Source organism: Penicillium coprophilum (genome assembly GCF_028826855.1).
Source record: "Penicillium coprophilum strain IBT 35676 chromosome Unknown utg000001l_segment0_segment0, whole genome shotgun sequence".
In the NCBI taxonomy this organism is placed as follows: Eukaryota; Fungi; Ascomycota; class Eurotiomycetes; order Eurotiales; family Aspergillaceae; genus Penicillium; species Penicillium coprophilum.
Window position 1 is genome coordinate 3,012,064 of NW_026622720.1, and position 19,340 is coordinate 3,031,403.

Genomic DNA, 19,340 nt, shown 5'->3' on the forward strand with positions numbered 1-19,340 from the left:
TTTTCTGTTTTCAAATTTTTTTTGTGTTTTTTAGATTTTCATTGTGAAAGCATCGTTTTTGAGTACTGGACTGACTCGCTTACTTGCGAGTCTTATCCTTGCCAGTCTCGGGGGACACAGGTCCCTTGGGCTTCGCGGCGCGCGAAGTCTGGACCGCAGGGGCGGCAGGCATTCCCGGAGCATTGACCTCACGGAAACCAGAGCGATAGAGCGGGTGAATATTAGCCAGTGGGATGGCTACTCCAGGCACCCCGGGGATAACGATTCCGTGAGGAAGCTCTGGGACAGGGGGACCGACTCTTCCTGACGTGAAGCTCGGAGTTTGCTGGTATTGGATGTGACGCTGTCACTACGGTGACGGAATCCGAACAAGCTCTTTCCCTTCTTATCAGATGTATCCTGCTCGTCGATGGCATCTTTCTTTGCCTTGAACTCTTCTGCAGTCATATTGTTCTCCGTATAGCCAATGGTATTGCCGATATTCTCCTTGTCGCGCATCTGAGAACTCAAAGATTTCTTGGGTCGGCGAGGGATCGAGCTTGGCTTTGCAGTCGATGATCCTGGAGAGGTGATAGTTGCGGACCCGGTGGCTGATGCTGGGGAAGTAGCCTTGGCTGGGACAGATGCCGAGGGAGTGGTCTTTGCTGGCGCGTTGGCAGATGTCGAGGGAGTGGTCTTTGCTCGAACAGTACTCGTGGTCGAGGAAGTAGACTTTGCTGGATTAACCTTTGCTGGAACAGTAGTTAATCCTGAGGAAGTAGACTTTGCTGAAGTAGCCTTTGCTGGAACAGCAGTCGATGCCGAGAGAGTAGAATTTGCTGGAGGAGCACTTGCGGGCACAGTAGTCGATGCTGGTGGAGCTGCTCCAGTTGCAGAGGTGGCAGGAGGCTGATGGGTACCAGCGGTTGGCACGTTGTTACCTTGCACCAAAGGGAATTGTGGAAGCGCAAGCTGTACGTTTTGGGAGACGACGAGATTGTTCTCATGCTGCAAGAGTCTGAAGGCAAGTTGCATGCGGATCATCGATTGTCTCAAGAACATTAGTTGCGCTCCATTATTCACAGCCAGGTCTCCGATGTCCTGCATATCTTCGTCGATCTCCTGATTCTTTCGACGCTGGTAGGCCACGAATGGCTCTTCGGTGTTCTCCCAAATTCCGGTGAGACACATATCAATCTTAGCGCCCAGGTCATTGACAGTTGAGGTCAGTCCGTTGATCTCAAGTCGCATCTCGTGGATAGTGTCCTTGATCTCGTCAACCTCATCCTTGGTCTTCTTCGTGCCTTGCTTCAGCTGAGAAAGATGAGAAGACAAATTGGAACTACGCTTAAGCTGCGCATCCATTTGATCCTTGATGTAGTTCTCAGTCAAGGCAAAAAAATCCTCGATTTTCTTTTCGAGCTTGTGGATATCGTCCATCTGCGTTGTCAGTCGCTTTTGGATTGCTTCATACTGGTACTGAAGAGTTCGAACAGCTTCAGGCAAATCCTTCATAGTAGACAAGCCAGGACGATGACTTGGAGGACTGATGAGAGTAGGACTGAAAGGCGTACGCAGGATGGGATTGCGCACGCCCTCCTTGTCGAAGCTGGGTGTGCGAGGGCTGGGTGTGTGAGGATCATATCTGCGGGGGGAGACACGGGGAGTGGCTTGTTGTTGCCCTCCGGAGCATCAGAATTGTCAACCATCTTGGGTGGAGATGGCGGAGCAGAGGAAGAGCGAGGTTTTAAATCGGCAAGGGAAATGTTGCCGGGACGGTTCTTTAGGATTGAGACAGGAAGAGGTGGCACAGGAGGGATGGAGGAAGCGCGAGGGGAAGAGAGAGAAGGATGGGAAGGACGAGAGGAAGATTGGGAGGCGGCAACTTTTCCTCTGAGTTGAGCGAACGCGTTACGCTTGTCAACGGAAGGAGGAGGCAACTCCGAACTGCCCGTCACACTGGCAGGCAAACCAACCGTAGGGTTGGTCGACTTGGAAGGCACCGGCACCGGGACTGCAGTCACAGTCGCGTCAGAACGAGGAGACGCCAGTGGGTTGCACATGTCGTCTGCGAAGTGTACGCGGGAGAGAGTGCTGCGACGCGAAGACGAATTCGCAGAAGATGATGGGGTGTCAGGGCGACCAGTACGGCCGCGGGGACCTTCCGAATCGGTATCTATAAACACACCAAACGTCAGTGGCCTTACTCCTTCTTGCTTTGAGGTGAATTGAAAGTGAAAGCCGCTAGTCGACCATGTGAGGGCAAAGCGATAGATCTCTCTCATGCTTTTGAGTATCTCTCTCTTCATTCATTCATTCTAGACATTCCATGTGGGAAAAAGCATGGTTTCTTTGCCCACAGGACCTGTCTCAACAGAAAGGGCGGCCATAGAAATGGATCTGCTTGCACAGAGTCAAGCACACCTGATTCCAAGCAACCAATTCTGGAGAAGAAGACCGGTCTTAAGAAGAACCAATTCCAATGCCAGAGAAGGAGATCTGATTCAGAAGAATCATGCCCAATTCCATAGCAAGGAGCTAGATCTCCAAGAGCAAGTTCAATCTCAATCTCAGAAAGACCCGCGACCCCGCAGGTAGGATGGCTCCATCCTACAAGGAAGAGACACGATCCCGCAGACAAAATGGCTCCATCCCACAAGGAAGAGACACGATCCTGCAGACAGAATGGCTCCATCCCACAAGGAAGAGAGACCACACTGGAGACAGAATGGCTCCACCTTACTAGAAGTGAGACGATTTCAAAGAAAAGACTCAGTCCGGTGGATGAACTCGGTCGAAACGAGACCAGAGTATACCGAAAGAGACCCCCTCCATGAGGTGACAAGTGATGAATGTTTCACGAAAAGAGACTGCTACTTACCTTGGCTTTTCTTTGCCATCTCTTCTAATCCTTTTCAAGGATACAGCGTGAATCAATGATGATGGTGAGAGAAAAGAAGAAGAAACAGGACGCCAGTGGAAATAAGAAGTCGAAGAGCCCCGGGGTCGACACCGGGGTCGACACCAACCACGTGCCCCAGAGATCCCCATCAATACAGCCCCGAAATGGAAGGCACGGGCAGTTGCATGGGTGTTTAATATGGGGGCCCATTCTCCCAATATCGAAGGAACGACCCATCTTGCTTTGGGCATCTCATTGTATTCATGATAGAATTATTCGACTGACTGTCCACATATGATGATTTTTGGCAACACAAGCTTTCCATCAACAGGAAAAGAATGAAAATTAATGAGAATCTATTTCGAGAAACTGGGCGAATGGAGTTATATACTATCTCAAACTGTAAGCCTTACATGGACACCAAGACGGCATAGCAAGCAAACTGCATCAGTCAAAGAACGAGAAACCAGGGGCTAGGATCTAAAAGATAGGCAAAGAAACCAAAAGATTACAAGCAAACAAACACAAAGAGAACTGGAAGTATAAGTTATTCATTAAGTTCATGTCATGAAGTATACTGGATACATAGCAAGTCGGGCAGATTCATCAAAGAGCAGCCGGCCATGGCAACACCAACATAGCATTGGAGACGACAAAAGGAAATCATTGACCATAATAGATAAAAAAAAAGCAAAGCGCAAATGGAATTCGTAAATAGAAAAGACACGGGAACAGATAATACAGGGGAATATGAAATGGTGGTTGAAAATTGGACCTCCGAGGTTTATAGTCCGTATGCCACGCACTTTCGTAATGCCACGGGTATAATTAAAATGACTCGAGTTGGGGCTCGGTAGTCCACGTGATTGCACGTGATCGGCGTCCCCGGAGCTATCGACGTTCATTTTTCCGTGAAGCACGAACGCCAAAAGATGGCGATGACGGGCATGGCAAAAATAGCGATCCAGAACAAATTGCTGATCGATCAGTCAGTTATTAGCTTCAATGGGCATATTCTGCGTCATGACGACGATTTATTCAATAGTAGCTCCAAAGAAACAAAACTGGCTAGGGGAAAGCACAAGAAAACACAAGATTCTGTCTAATTTGAGGATTTTCCACGGCGGAAAGGTGAAAAGATAGCCCCAAAGAAGTTCACAAAGACAGTGCGCAGGATCGCTTTGAGCCAGCTGTCAGGTGCACCATTGAGAGAAACAGCAGTCACTGACCGGTTCTGGCTGCTCGCTGGACGAGCATCTTCATCGTTGTTCTTGGGAGCAAGAGTATCATCGTCAGCAAGCTTGGCAGCGGGTTCGGCGGTTCCCTTGTTGGCCTCGGTGGCAGGCTCGGACTCGGTAACATTCTCGACTGTTGCGGCAGACGGCTTCTGGGTGGGCGTGGACAATTGCTCTGCGGAAGGCTGGTTGAGCTTGCTGAGGAGGGCGTCGCGGTCGCCAGCGAGAGCTGCAAGGATGGGATCAGTTTCGAACGATATGGCAGACGGTTGGGATGAATGATAGAACGGTGTTGGCTTACCGTCGGTGTGTTGTGCATCTGGGGCCGAAATCTGGGGCTGGGTCTCAGCCTTAGTAACGGGTCCCTTGTCTGCATCGGTCGCTTGTAGATCCTTCTGATCTTTCGAGGTCTCTAGAGCACTCTCAGACGCCTTGTGAGCAAGAGCGGCCACGCCAGCACCAGCAAGGGCGGCAGCGGCAGCGCCAGCACCGATTATTTCAGTGCTGATGCCAGTATCCTTGGAAGCTTCCTCAGAAACAGGAGCAGCGGCCTCTTCCGGCTTAGCTTCGGGCTCGGATGGTGCCGAGGCTTCAATGTCAGCGGTAGAGGGCTGGATCTGCTCCTTCACGTCGGATGTCTCAGCCACAACTTCGGCTTCGGCGGACTCGACCTTGACATCCTCCTGTGCGGGCTTTTCGACGACAGGCTCATCAACAGCGGGCACTTCGGGTTCAGTGGTCACTGGCTCCTGAGTGGCAGCCTCTTCAGCAACGACGGCAGGCTGCTCAGTTGCAACTTCCTTCGCAACGGTTGTTTCGGGCTCGAGCTCTTTGGTAGTAGATTCCTCCACTGGAGCTGCCTCGGGGACCTTCTCCTCGGGAGAAGCAGCTTCAACGGGCTCCTCGACCTTCACAGGCTCGGAGGCAATCTTCTCCTCCACAGCTGGGGCCTCAGCAACCTCAGTAGCTTGGGCGGTGGGCTCGACGACTGCGGGCTCAGTAACATCCTCAGCCTTCTCGGTAGCTACTGCCTTAGTAGCAGGCTCTTCGACAACGGGGGCCACCTCAGAAGTCTGTTCAGAAACAGGCTCAGCAGTGGGCTCGGCAGCAGTCTCAATAGCAGCAGCAGGCTCATCGATAGCCTTTTCCTCGACAGCAGAAGCTTCAGCAACAGCGGGCTCGGCAATAATGGGCTCAGCCTTAGCCTCAGTTTCAGCCACAGGCTCAGGGGTAGCAGCAGCTTCAACAGTCTCTGCCACGGCGACTGGCTCATCCACAACCTTCTCTTCAGTGGCAACAGGCTTAGCATCCTGGGAAACAGGTTCTTCAACAGGGGCAGCAGTCTCAGTTTGTTCAGGGACAACTGGCTCAGCAACAGCCTCATTTTCGGGCTGCTTCTCCTCGACCTCAACAGCAGGAGCCTCGGTGGAAGGCTTGATGGGCTCCTCGACGGCAACTTCCTTAGCAGACTCTTCAACAAGAGTCTCCTCGGCAGCGGGAGTATCCTTGACTGCCGGCTCTGGGGTGGCGGTCTCGGTAACGGACTCCTCGACGGCCTTCTCAGCGACAGGCTCTTCGGGAGTCTTCTCAGTGACCTCCTCGGCCTTAATAGCTTCTGGCTCCTCAACAGCGACTTCCTTGGCAGTCTCAGCAGGAATAGCCTCCTGCACTGATTCTTGCACAGACTCAGTAGAGGTAGCGTTTTCCTCGACGATGGCGGCGGCAGCCTCTGGGACAGAAGGAGACTTCTCAGTAATGGCAGCAGCAGCAGCAGCCTCGGGAATGGCGGCAGTCTCGCTGGCGGCAGCTTTAGTGGTCTCAGGAACGGTGGGAGTTTCTTCGGGGATGGCAGCGGCGGCAGCAGCCTCCTCGGGAATAGAGGCAGTCTCAACAGCAGCAGCTTCAGCGGCTTCGGGAACAGCGGGGGACTCTTCGGGGGTCAAGTCCTTGGTAGTTTCAGCCACAGGCTCCTCTACAACTGGTTCGTCTGCCTTTACCTTCTCGGTGGGCTCTTCGACAGACTCGACCTTGGTAGCCTCCTCGGCCTGCTCAGTGGTAGCATCCTCGGCGACCGCGGCAGCAGGCTCTTCAACTGCTTCGGCGGCGGGCTCGGCGGTGGTAGTCTCCGTAGCAGCGGCCTTGGTAGTCTCCTCGACGACAGCCTCCTCGGCAGCATCAACGGTCTTCTCCGGAACGGGCTCGACAGCCTTGGTCTCCTTGGCAGGTTCAGCAGTCGGTTCTTGAGTGGCGGGCTGCGCAACAGGAGCCTCCTCAGCCACCACTTTGGTGGGCTCAGGAATGACCTCCTCCTTAGGCTCGGGAACCTCAACAGTTGGTTCCACAGCAGTTGCCTCTGGAGTGATCTCTGGAGCAGCCTCTGCCTCAACAGCGGGTTCCTGGACAGCCGGCTCGGTCACTGGCTCCTCAACAGGCTTGGACTCTTCCACAGCTGTTTCGGTGGCGGGGGTATCCTTGACAGGTTCAGGAACAGCCTCGACAGTCTTGAATTCTTCAACGGCGGGCGTCTCCTCGACAACTGGCTCAGCGACCGCTTCAGCAAAGGACTTGGCAGGCTCAGGCTCTTCAGTGGCGGGCTCAATAGGCTTTTGCTCGGTGATAGGCGCGGCAGCCTCCTCAACTGCGGGTGTCTCAGAAACAGCCTCGACCTTTTCTTCAACAGCAGGCTTAGCAGCCTCTTCAACCTTGGATTCCTCGACGGCAGGAGTCTCAGAGACAGGCTCGACGTTTTCTTCAGCAGCGGGCTTAGCGACCTCCTCAGCCTTGGATTCCTCGACTACGGGAGTCTCCTGGGCAGTTTCAGGAGCAGCATCAACAGGCTTAGATTCTTCCACCAGAGCTTCAGCGGCGGGAGTCTCCTCGACAACTGGCTCAGCGACCGCTTCAGCAAAGGACTTGGCAGGCTCAGACTCTTCAGTGGCGGGCTCAATAGGCTTTTCCTCGGTGATAGGTGCGGCAGCCTCCTCAACTGCGGGCGTCTCAGAAACAGGTTCGACCTTTTCTTCAGCAGCGGGCTTAGCAACCTCTTCGGCCTTGGATTCCTCAATTGCGGGAGTTTCCTGGGCGGTTTCAGAGGCAGCCTCAATAGGGTTTGATTCTCCCACAGCAGCTGCAGCGGCGGGGGCTTCTTCGACGATAGGCTCTGCGACGGGTTCAGGAGTGACCTCCACGGCTTTTTCCTCAGTAGTAGGTTCAGCAACTTCAGCGGCCTTAACTTCTTCGACAGCGGGAGTTTCAGAAACGGTTTCGTCGACCTTCTCTTCGGTGGCAGGCTTAGCATCCTCGGCCTTTGATTCTTCCACAGCAGAAGTCTCCTCAACAGCAGGCTCTGGGACAGTTTTCGAGACAGCCTCGACAGGCTTCGATTCCTGAACAGCTTCGGTGGCAGGGGTTTCTGATACAGCCTCGACAGCCTTTTCCTTGGTGGCGGGCTCAGCAACTTCCTCGGTCTTAGATTCTTCCACGGCGGGAGTGTCTTCGATAGACTCTGCGAGAGCTTCAGGAGCGGCCTCAACAGGACTTTCTTCGGTGATCGGCTTCTCCTCGGCGATTGGCTCTGCAACCTCAGGCTTGGGTTCTTCGGTGGGCGTTTCCTTGGCGATTTCGGGAACAGCCTCTTCGGTCTTGGACTTTGTCACGGCCGGGGTCTCTTCGATAGGCTCTGCGACAGCCTCGGTGGCTTTTTCTTCCTTAGCAGCTTCAGCGGGGGTGGGCTCGGCAACCTCCTCCGTAGCCTTGGATTCTTCAACGGCGGGCGCCACCTGGGCGATCTCAGGAACAGCTTCCACGGTCTTTTCTTCCACGGTTGGTTCAGCAGCGGGTGTCTCCTGCACGGCGGGTTCGGTGGGTTCAGGAACGGCCTCGGTGGCCTTCTCTTCCACAACAGCCTCAGGGGTAACCTCGGCAGTCTTGGATTCTTCCACGGCAGCTTCGGCGGGGGTCTCCTCGACCGGTTCAGCGACAGCTTCCGCAAAGGACTTGGCGTGTCCTGACTCTTCCTTGGCGGGCTCAGCGATGTCCTCCGCGGCCTTGGGTTCTTCCACGGCTTCAGCAGCAGGCTGCTCGACGGCAGGCTCAGCGGCAGTTTCGGGGACAACCTCGGTAGCCTTTTCTTCGACAGGCTTCTCCTCAATGGGCTTAGCTACCTCCTCGACGGTCTTGATATCTTCCGCAGCAGGTGTCTCTTCGGTGATCGGCTCCGCAGGGACTTCAGGAACGGCCTCGGCGGTCTGGGGCTCTTCCTTGGTGGGCTTGGCCTCTTCCACGGCCTTGGATTCTTCGATAGGCTCTGCGACGGTTTCCGGAACGACCTCAGCAGTCTTCGATTCTTCTGTGGCGGGCTCGTCGACCTTTTCGGCAGGTTCGGATTCAGCAGTGGTCGATTCAGCTGCAGGCTTCTCCTCGGCAACCTTCTCAGCAACCTCGGGGGTAGCTTCAGCGACAGGCTTTTCCTCAAGCACTGGCGCTTCGGTAGTATCGACCGCCTTCTCAGCAGACTGAGATTCTTCCGTTGGTTCAATTGCAGTTTTTTCCTCAACTACTGGCTCGGCAGCGGATTCCGCTTCCTTGGGAGCCTCGACTGCTGATTCCTCAACTGCAGGCTCTGCAGTTTTAGTCTCAGTAGTGGCAGTATCCTTTGGAGTTTCGGAAGTCTTTTCAGCTTCCACAGCCAGGGAGCTAATACTCTCCTGTCTCTTTTGCTGCTTCTTCCTAGCCTTCTTGGCCTTCTTCTTTTCGGCGGCGGTCATTGGGACCTCTGGTTGGGTTGCATCGTTGGATTGTTGTGTGGAGTCGGGCTCAACCAAAGTGGCCGTGGATTCGCTCAGTTCGGCCTCCGTTGCATCGGCAGACTTTGAAATGGGCTCAACTGGGCCATCTGTGGGCAGCGCATGGCTTTCCGGGAGAATAGGCTCTTGCACGCTGGCCATTTATTCGTTTCAAGTTCGTAATGTCGTAAAAAAAAGTATGATTGGGTATTAGGGGGGGTTTTCACAATTTGACCAGCAAAGATTTAACGCTAGATTATCGTGTACAGAAAGCACAAGCTCACAGAGCAAGATGATTGTGAATATGGAGAGGGGGAAAAGGCAGAAAAAAATCTCAGCCCAAGTACAAAAAAAAACGGCACAGCTCTGGAGTGGGGAAAACCAGTTGGCATAGTGACCAGCGATTGTACTAAAATCCTAACTAATACTAAATAGTACTAAATACTTAAAGAATAAAATACTAAAATATTACCTCTTAACGCCCAATGGCTGTTCTTTTTGGGCTCTTTCATTCGGATATCCACTTCCAACATGCGGTGAAGCTATATATCACCGAGGTTTATTGGCCATTTTTGCTTCTTTTTCTTAAACATGTGTTATCATACAGACATGATTCTAAGGAATACAGAGAACTCTGTCCTCCCATGCTTCTGCCTTGGTTGCACCGAAAGAAAGACCTATGTCAATTGGGCGCTAAAAAATGCCTGATAAACAGGCTAGGTTATCCACCTGTCATATGGTCCTGAGTCATATTATTGCTTCTAGTCTTTGTATCAATTTTTAATAGTCTGTGGATTGGCTGATGTTTCAATTTTTTTTTCTGGATCAGACCCATATTATGCGGAACACCACGGATCTCCATATTTCTACCTCGGGACACTCCCTGTATGGAGTACCCTGAACAATTCCTATATTCGGCAATCTAGAGTTTTCAAAAGCTCCCACTAGTAGCTCTCGTGCATTGCGTGCTGCCTCAAGCTTGGACCCTCTCCCTCCGTACTCCGTACAGAAGCCGCATTTCCGGCTCAAAGCCCATGCAGTCTGCAGTTCTCACCTACAGAGTGCTTCCCACCGACTTTCATTAAGATATACAGGGCGGTGTGGTCGGCTTCCCGTTCTCGGGTATGCGCGGGAGATGATTCCCAGTTTGTCGGCAAAATATTGTATTCAGGGGGGATTTAATTGGGCCCTAGTAAAAATAGCTTGTCAAAGTTATATACAACAACGGAGTAGTCTTATGACTTCCCCCCTAACTAATATCGTCAGGGTAGGCTAGAGGTCGGAAACTTTCGGTTCATCTTCTAAGCGCGCTCGATGATGTAGGGCAGTAGAACCTTTTCTTCATATTGATCTACAATCAGGTGTGAAGGACCCACGATAACAATTACAAGGACTGCTAGGATCTCATGATCTGGCGCATCATTCTAGTCCAATCAAATTGTCATCTGGCACTCATAAATTCTGCATGGAGGTAGCCATATGTATGCACTAATTGAGATTGAATGCCTTTCTTAGTCCTTCAGTTACTTCTCCAGGGCTTATTTCCCCACAGCCAGCACAAGCTTGAAATAAATGTGTGAAGAGGCAGCGATCTTCTCCTCCTTTCTTCCAATCGCAAGGCACCTGCATCATAGCCAAATACTCTTTCCGTGAACCACAATGTATCAACATGACCACCACAGCCGCATCAATAGAACTCTTACGTCCACGGCGAGAAGATTTCACCTTTCTCCATTTGTTATTGGCTTAATATTGTATGGATAATCACCACTCGGCACTTCGATGAGCTCGAATAGGGGAGCTGACCGTTGCGTGGGTCGGGAGTGTACTACGGACAGCGAATACCTTGTAAGTTAGAGGGCAAAGCAAGAGTATACCACAACACAGGGCTGGTAGATGGAAAGGTGAAGAAATAGGCAGAGGAGCATCCGAAACAGCACAGCGAACAACTCAAGAAACAGGTGTTCTACGATATGAGTCGGGTAGCGGCAGAGGAGCGGCTACGACAGCAACAAATTAAGACATTGGCCCATGAATGAACGGGATTGTACACAAGTTTTCATTAGCAAATAAGTCTTTAAGCTTACATAGCGCCTCCATGTCGATCAATAACAACATGTCGAGGGATGAAGCTATCTACCTGTCCATGCATATACCAAAACGAGATCAATTAGGGCTTTTCTTGTCATGTTACGTCCTCATGAGGTAATCACGATGCAGCCAGAAAACCAAGGTCAACATTCGCCTTGGGCAACATGGTATTTCTAAGATATTACAGACAACAACAGATAGTGTCATTGTGCATCAGATCAACAAAGATGTAGAAGCTATCTGGACATGTGAACACAGTTCCACGACATGAACTTTTCATTGAAACCCCAACCACCATAGTCTCTCAGGCAATTAACCTTGATAAGGGCATCCTGATGTGGTGGGAGACACAAATTTGCTCCTCTTCTCTTCTTTCCTGTTCCCCTTTCGTCTCAAATAAAGCCTTGTTTCTCCATGACTGAGGTATTTCCAAAAGGCCTACACAAAGTAGACTACAAACTCGGTGCTTCTGGGAGTAAGGAATAGCCTTTCGCACCTGACAGAGTGAAAGAAAACTATCAGCGCTACAAGACCTCTCGGATTCTTCTCGCGGGAATATAATCGGCCATACCAAGCATCGGCCCCTGGAGGTCGCCGAATTAGTGGGTCCCTCTCTTGCACGACATTGATCTAAGCCTCATTTACTATGTATACACCCCTAGAACTAGAGCAAATCTCAACAACAAGCTCGCCGACTACACGGCATAAGGTGAACTCAATGAATGTAGGCGTTCAGCCGCCGATTGCCCGTTGTAAAAATATCCGACTGACCCGTGGACTCCATAAATACTATTTGTATAGAGGGCGATCCATACCATCTTGCGAATAAGTCCAAAGACAGCTTTGAAGCAAGCAAGGAGAGAATGACCGAACCAACGGAGCAGGCACACAAAGATGATATTATATCAGACTGGGTTGATGACCCTGACAATGCAAAGAATTGGTCGACCGGCAAAAAGCTTTACAACACCGCGGTGCCTGCTTTACTATGTTTTTTGATGTGAGCGAAAAATTCATCCTGTCCATTATTGCTCCGCTAATGTAGGAGACATTTCGCAGATCATTCGGATTGGCAATTTATTCACCATCCCATGAGAGCGTCCAAGAAGATTTCCACACCAGTACCACTCTCGCCCTCCTCCCCTTCACGCTATACGTGTACGGTCTCGCATTTGGTCCGACAGTTTCAGCACCACTGAGTGAAACATTTGGTCGAAGATTCATTTATGTCTTTGTGACCCCGGTCGCGTTGATATTTATTCTGGGCTCCGGTTTTGCGAAGCACCTCGCGGCTCTTGCCATCTGCCGGCTATTGGCTGGCATCACAATCTCCGCGCCGCTGGCTGTTGGTGCAGGGACAATTATGGATATGTGGACAGGAGTAAACACCAATCGCGGTGTGATCTTGATCATGACTATTGCGTTCCTGGGCCCAGCACTTGGAGAACTTGTGGGCGGTTGGATTGCCCAATACAAGAACTGGCAATGGTCGCTGTGGACTACATTGTTCCTCGGTGCAGGTGTCTGGATCTTTGCGCTAGGAGCACAGGAAACTTATGCTGGCCCTGTGATGCGTCGGAAGGCTAAAAGACTTGGCTTGCCCGTGCCGCCGGCTCCTATCCCAGCTGGATTGGCTGGGGTGCGTTTCTTGCTCACAGTCACGCTGGTGAGACCACTTTACATGCTCATTCGTGAACCTATTGTGCTGCTTTGCTCTCTCTACTCTTCGCTAAACTTCTCTATCCTCTTTTGCTTTTTGGCATGTATTCCGCTGATCTACAGCACTACATATAACTTTACTCCTGGAGAAATTGGGCTGGTTTTGATTGGCATTGCTGTGGGATGTGCTCTTGGAGGTATACTTCTGGTTTTCCTTGATTCTTATACTATGAAACAACACCTCTTCAAGTACAAGAACGCTACACCACCACCGGAGCGAATGTTGTGGGGTGCAATGATCGGGGGTCCTTTGATGGCCTCTGCATTGTTCTGGTTTGCGTGGACCGCCCGGCCAGGAATCCATTGGATGAGTAGCATTCTGGCAACAGGCCTGTTTGGTTTCTCAAACATTCTAGTCTTCGTGAGTGAGCTACCTCTTGACATTCAATACTGGAATATTGCTGACGGTTTCATTTCCAGGTTTCGACAATGCTTTACCTGACAAATGTATACGGTGCCAAGTACGGAGCATCGGCACTGGCAGCCAACGGACTACTGCGATATCTCGTCGGTGGCTCTTTTCCTCTGTTCACACTCCCGAGTATGTTGTCCTGTTTATCCATGAATTTTTGATCTTTTTTCTTATATCTTTCTCAGTGTATAGAAACCTTGGCTACCCCTGGGCATCGAGTTTGCTTGGATTTCTGGCAGTTGCCTTCGCCTTTTTACCATGGATCTTCTACATATCTGGCAGCAAAGTCCGTCAATCCAGTGCATATATCCAATGAAACTTGTATATCTGGAGATAGCGGTTGCTCAGTATCGACTCATACACACTCTTCAACTCATACATGGAATAAACATTCAAGGCGCCTATTTTAGAGATATAAACCAACCTCATAATTTGATTGGCTAATTTTATTTGTTCCTATCTCCATAGTTTTATTTGCAGTATCTCGAGTGAGAAGGAAGAGGATAGGGAAATTGGCACCAAAAACCGGGGCAATTCTGCATCGCCGCTTGTGAAATACAAAGCAGGAGAATAATGGTCTCCTATAAGTGCGCTTATCCTGGAATAGCTTGATATAATGGATGCGATATCAATTGATTATTGATTAGCATGTTCATCGGTCAATGGTTGGTTTCTATCAACTCCTTGGTCTACTCCGTAGAGAGAATGAAATTGTAGACACACAAAAGCGAATGACAGACGCGTGCGTTGATGTTCCTTTAATCAATCTAACTTGATGCATATATATTCACTATAGATCCAATGAGTGCAACAGCATCATAGCCAAATTAGGCATTTTCCACAAACTCATCCGACTCTTCCTTGACAGCAGTCTCCCCAGGCGATCGACAAATATGAGATTTGAATGACCGAGTTGCAAGACCATCCTGGAACATCTCATCAATTTGTTCTAATGTGCGTTGTCTCATCTCCGGAATGAAAAACCATGCAAAAACAAACGATACAATTGATAATGCTCCGTAGACAAACGCAACCTGTCCACCAATGTCCGCCTGAGTGTAAGGATTGACAAAAACAATGACCAAGCCGGTGACATAGGCTCCCATGCCAGATAGTGCAACTGTCTTCTCTCTCACCTGGCTGGGTGGCACCTCGGCTGTCAGAACCCAAGTCAATGGCCCCCAAGTAACCTGGAAGGCAAAGAACCATAGCATCAACATCACCACAGCCGTAACTTGCATTGTGTAGGACATATCTGTGGGCCCGCCCGCAGTCAGACCTCCAATGATGAACATACAGGCCCCCAAGAAGAGAGCAGAGCACATTAACACATTCCGTCGGCCAAGCATATCCGTCGTGACCATGGAGATGAGATTTGCGACAACACCAATGACATATACCACCACAGACATCAGGAGAACTTCCTTGAACCCTATCTGCTGGAGGAAGACAGCTTGATAATTTGCGACAAATGAGATTCCCTGTGCCTGCTGGAATATCTGAGCACCCACGCAGATCAGTGTGCGACGCCGATTGACCGGATCCGTGAAGCAAACAGCCCATGTTGCACTGGCAAGTCGTTCCCGTTGCCTCTGGAAATGTTGCTGCAACGCGACTACCTCAGCCTCTGCTGGGAAAAATGGTCCTCTTAGACGACGAAGGGCTACAACTGCCTCATCTAGTCGTCCACGAGACACAAGCCAGTGGGGTGACTCAGGTAAGAAGGGTAGACTGACCCACCCGGCAACGGGGATGGCAATTTGAGCAACCACTACCACACGCCATGCCCAGTCGCTCGAGATTTGCCGACACAGATACACAATTAGAGCGGCGACGAGCCCACCGATCATGAGGAAAGCATTGTATGTGCCGGACATCAAGCCACGCAAGGATGTCGGGGCGCACTCGCCCTGGTAAGCAGGGATGATGCTAGTAGCGATGCCTCCACCGAGGTAGACGATGAGCTTGCCGACGATGAATTGCGCGTAGCTTGCTTTGCAAGTAGACTCAATAATGATGCCAATTGTGACAATGACTGTTTGAATCCAAAGAGCCTTTTTTTCTTCCGAACAGCTCATTGATAGGCGATCCGCAGAAAACTCCAATGATAACTCCAACGTAACCAAGCCCCGTCCCCAGTGACTGTTGTTGGGAAGTCAAGGCGCGTGTATGCGTGACGGGATCGAGTGTTCCAAAATTTTGCACAAACTGAGGAGAACTCATGAGACTTGCCCACCAGGCTTGATCAAACCCAAAGCCAGCTGAGGATATGGAGCCAAAAATGACCACCACCCAGATAAGCCATGGCAAATTTCGGACTGAACTACCCGAGGCCTCTGTCTGTGTCATAGTGGTGCCAGTTAAGTAGGGTTATGAATGGTGGAAGGAAAGAAATTCGAATTTGCATCCCTTCAATGAAGGGGAATGGTGTCTTTTGAAGGCGTAAGGGGGACGTCAAAGTGCTCAACGTACATGCCAAAACTGCTCGGTCCATCCTGATAGAGCCACTAACCAAATAGCTTACCCAATTGGGGGATGAGTAGAAGATGTCGCCTAAGTTTCCCCGAACTACTTTCCCGTTTTGGGTATAAGATGTCTGAGTGGCTTTCGCTGAGATGGAACTGGCTGATGCGCCAGTCACTGGCGGGACCTAAAAAATGTCTCTTATGACACTTTTCTATGAGTATAGATAGTCGAACCATTAGCACAGTTAAAATCACAAATTGAGGTGTTCAATATACAATTTCTCATTCACCTCATCAGAAGTGTACGTCTATTTCCCCAGCCTCTCTTTACCGGGGCCCCACGGCCACGAATTCTGTCCCGAAATCATGGGGAGTTATTTCCGGGGACTAGAGATTTTGCCAAAGGGAGAATAGAAAGAGAGAACTTTGTTAAGCTGTTCTATCCAACTGGTTGGATGTTATAGAATGTGGCCCCACGATTTCGGCGAGCGGAGTGTCAACTCCACTATATCCCCGAGACTACATTGTATTGTTGGCCGTGATGGATATCCCACCATTACAATATCGTTTAATTCATATAAGCAAAAAAGGCAGCATTCGCCATTTCCTTGTACATCTTGCACGTCTAAATATTTACTCATCTCTTTTGGTGTTGTCATACCGCAACCCGCTCAAGACCATGGCTCCCGATACTATCACCACCGTCGTGGAAAATCTCCTCCAATCACTTACTATTGAAGAGAAAGTGGCCTTGGTCGCCGGTCAAAATATGTGGCAGACTACCCAGGTTGAGCGGTTGGGAATCCCACCTCTACAAATGACAGATGGTCCGGCGGGTGCTCGAGGAACCAAATGGACAGATGGTTCTCTGACTACTTTGATACCATGTGCCATATCACTGGCCGCTACCTGGGATCCCTCCATGGTGAAGACAGTCAGCACTATTTTAGGCCAAGAAACCCGTCGCAAGGGCTGCCATGTGCTTTTGGCGCCGACAATGAATTTCTCCCGCTCCCCACTTGGTGGCCGCAACTTTGAAGGCTATGGAGAAGACCCCTTCCTCATTGGCACGATGTCCACCGAGATGATTCGTGGGATTCAAAGTGAAGGTGTCGGTGCTTGTATGAAGCATTTCATCCTCAACGACACTGAAACACGTCGTTTCAATGTCAATCAGATTATTGATGAGCGTACCTTGCGCGAAGTCTATATGAAACCCTTTTTTATGGCCGCTGAAGCGTCACCTTGGACAGCGATGGTCAGCTACCCCTTGATCAATGGTACACACGCGGATATGAGCCCCTTCATCCTGCCACGGTTGTTGCGGGATGAGCTACAGTTTGACAGACTGGTCATGAGTGACTGGGGAGGCTGCAATGATACCGTTCAGAGCATGATCGCCGGCACTGACCTCGAAATGCCCGGTCCACCTGTCCGCCGCGGTGAACGTCTTCTCACTGCCATCCACGATGGGTTGGTTGATGAAGTGCAGCATTTGAACCCTAGCGTTCGACGAGTCTTACAACTACTCGAAAAGGCAAATCTTTTGCCCTCACAAACAAAAGATACCAGCTCGGAAGAGGCATCCAATGACATCGGATACCACGACATTGTGCGCGAAGCGGCAGAAAGCGGATTGGTTCTCTTGAAGAACGATGGTCTTCTCCCACTCCAGCCATCCTCGTTGACTAAAGTCGCTATTCTCGGTCCTAATGCCCACGTGCCAACCGCAGGTGGCTCCGGCAGCGCGGCGGTGAACCCATTCTACATCACTACACCTGAAGAGTCCCTCGAACGTGCCCTCCGAGAAGTCAATCCAGCAATCGAAATTTCATATGAACAGGGTGTGCCATTTTCCTCGCGTCCAGCTCTTCTTGGAGATGCGCTTACCGTCCCAGACGGTTCAAGACAGGGACTTCAGGTGGATTTCTTTGCGGGACATGAGTTCCAGGGTCCCATTGTGGCGACCAGTTTCTGGGCAAACTCTCTGACGTATATGATGAGCGACGGGGATGTACCTCAGTCACTCAAAGATAATCAGTATTGTTATAGAGCCAGTGGAAGTGTCACTCTCAAGGTCTCTGGACAATATGTGTTCAGCATTGCAAACACCGGCAAGGCAAAGCTCTTCTTGGATGATAAGCTCATCATTGACAACACCGACTGGGCTGGCCCCACTGCCGAGTTCCTTGGCTGCTCCAGTAAAGACCAAACCTGCTATGTCGACCTAAGTTCGGGCCGTTCATACGCCTTGCGGGTAGACAACGTCGTTACTCTGCCGCTCATGGAATCCTTTGACAACACACTTTTCCCTAGAATGTCCGGCCTACGTATCGGGATGTCTCTACAGGTGGACGAGACAGAGATGTTGAATCGTGCTGTAAAAGCGGCACAGGAGTCCGATGTGGCCATCTTGGTTGTCGGTCACAACAAGGATTCCGAGGGCGAAGGTGGCGATCGACCGGACATGGATTTGCCAGGTCGGACTAACGAGCTTGTATCATCTATCTGCGCCGCCAATCCTAACACTATAGTTGTTGTCCAAACCGCTAGTGCAACTGCTATGCCTTGGACAAACCAAGCAAACGCAATTGTTCTGGGTTGGTATCAGGGCCAAGAGAATGGTCCTGCCTTGGCAAACGCGCTACTTGGTATTTGCAACTTCTCTGGTCAGACGCCGATTACCTTCCCAAATAGCTTGAGTGACCATGGTTCAAGCGACTGGTTTCCAGCTGAAGCGGCACAAGACCATGCTGTCTTTGGTGAACAGGTGCTGATAGGGTATCGGTGGTTTGAGGAGCGGGAAATCGAACCTCTGTGGCCATTCGGCTTTGGGCTATCATACACGTCCTTCACGCTATCCAACATTCACCTTAGTGGTACAATGACTACTATGCCCGAGTCTCATGTTACTATTCACATCACCGTCAACAACATTGGCCAACGTGATGGTCATGAAGTTGTTCAAGTGTACGTCTCACCGTCGGTGTTTATTCGTCAAAGAGGTCTAGCCAGTTACCCCAAGACCCTGGCTGGATTTTCCAAGGTTTGGGTACCTGCAATGGAGTCTCGAGATGCGAGAATTTATCAAAAGTGACACACTCCGGTGGTATGATGAAGAGATCGCATCTTGGAGGGTAGATACCGGCAGTTACAAATGCTTTGTGGGAACCAGCGTGAAGGACATCAAGTGCGAGTTAGCTATTGACATTGTTTAAGCTTGCTATAGACAGATCTGAGAGACCTACGCCGTACTTAGTGAAGCTAAATTAATCTCGAAGCACAATAAGCCCCCTACTATAGTCCTTACGCATATCTAGTCTTATCATCCTAGTAGCCTATCAGTTACTATATGTACTATTTGGCCCAACACATGTATGGACCAGTCCAAGGGCTCGGTAGAGGGCATGTTATTACTATAAACGCCATATTATTGTAAGTGATACTGTCTAGGTAGTCAGCTTCTGAACTCTATAGAGACAGGTTTTTAATAATATTGCTGATCCTGCGACAAAAGCCTGCCCAAAGTAGAGGCCGGTGGGAGATCTAGTTGTCACAGAGCAATGTAAGCCTCCCCAATATTCCACAGCCCATTGGGGAAAGTTTCTTCCTGTCGAAGTGAACTCTCGGGGATTTCGAGTCAAATTTTGCAGTTGCTCATTTCCCCTGAGACCTCGCCGAATATGTGGGGCTTGTTAGGAAGCAAATCCTGATTTTACTTCGTATAGGCGACCTTGGTCTATCCAGAGTCTA

General features: G+C 50.5%; 5 protein-coding genes across 5 annotated transcripts; 2 read left to right on the forward strand and 3 right to left on the reverse strand.

Annotated features, from left to right (window-relative positions):
• Nucleotides 1-79: 79 nt before the first annotated feature.
• Nucleotides 80-2,264, reverse strand: N7500_001149 (uncharacterized protein; the record flags this gene model as incomplete). Its single annotated transcript, XM_056672295.1, is given in 3 exon segments — nucleotides 80-314; nucleotides 434-1,624; nucleotides 1,639-2,264. 3 exon segments carry the CDS (start codon nucleotides 2,262-2,264, stop codon nucleotides 80-82), a joined length of 2,052 nt encoding a protein of 683 aa, XP_056537868.1.
• Nucleotides 2,265-3,983: 1,719 nt separating this feature from the next.
• N7500_001150 (PT repeat family protein) lies at nucleotides 3,984-9,062 on the reverse strand (the record flags this gene model as incomplete). The annotated part of the gene is made up of 1 exon (XM_056672296.1): nucleotides 3,984-9,062. One exon carries the CDS (start codon nucleotides 9,060-9,062, stop codon nucleotides 3,984-3,986), a length of 5,079 nt encoding a protein of 1,692 aa, XP_056537869.1.
• Nucleotides 9,063-11,854: 2,792 nt separating this feature from the next.
• Nucleotides 11,855-13,438, forward strand: N7500_001151 (MFS transporter; the record flags this gene model as incomplete). Its single annotated transcript, XM_056672297.1, has 4 exons — nucleotides 11,855-11,991; nucleotides 12,051-13,071; nucleotides 13,131-13,251; nucleotides 13,308-13,438. 4 exons carry the CDS (start codon nucleotides 11,855-11,857, stop codon nucleotides 13,436-13,438), a joined length of 1,410 nt encoding a protein of 469 aa, XP_056537870.1.
• Nucleotides 13,439-13,949: 511 nt separating this feature from the next.
• Nucleotides 13,950-15,471, reverse strand: N7500_001152 (uncharacterized protein; the record flags this gene model as incomplete). The annotated part of the gene is made up of 2 exons (XM_056672298.1): nucleotides 13,950-15,264; nucleotides 15,332-15,471. The coding sequence occupies 2 exons, from the start codon at nucleotides 15,469-15,471 to the stop codon at nucleotides 13,950-13,952; spliced, it is 1,455 nt and encodes a 484-aa protein (XP_056537871.1).
• A 795-nt stretch (nucleotides 15,472-16,266) lies between these two features.
• On the forward strand, nucleotides 16,267-18,805 carry N7500_001153 (uncharacterized protein; the record flags this gene model as incomplete). Its single annotated transcript, XM_056672299.1, has 2 exons — nucleotides 16,267-18,557; nucleotides 18,634-18,805. The coding sequence occupies 2 exons, from the start codon at nucleotides 16,267-16,269 to the stop codon at nucleotides 18,803-18,805; spliced, it is 2,463 nt and encodes an 820-aa protein (XP_056537872.1).
• Between the last annotated feature and the right edge of the window lie 535 nt (nucleotides 18,806-19,340).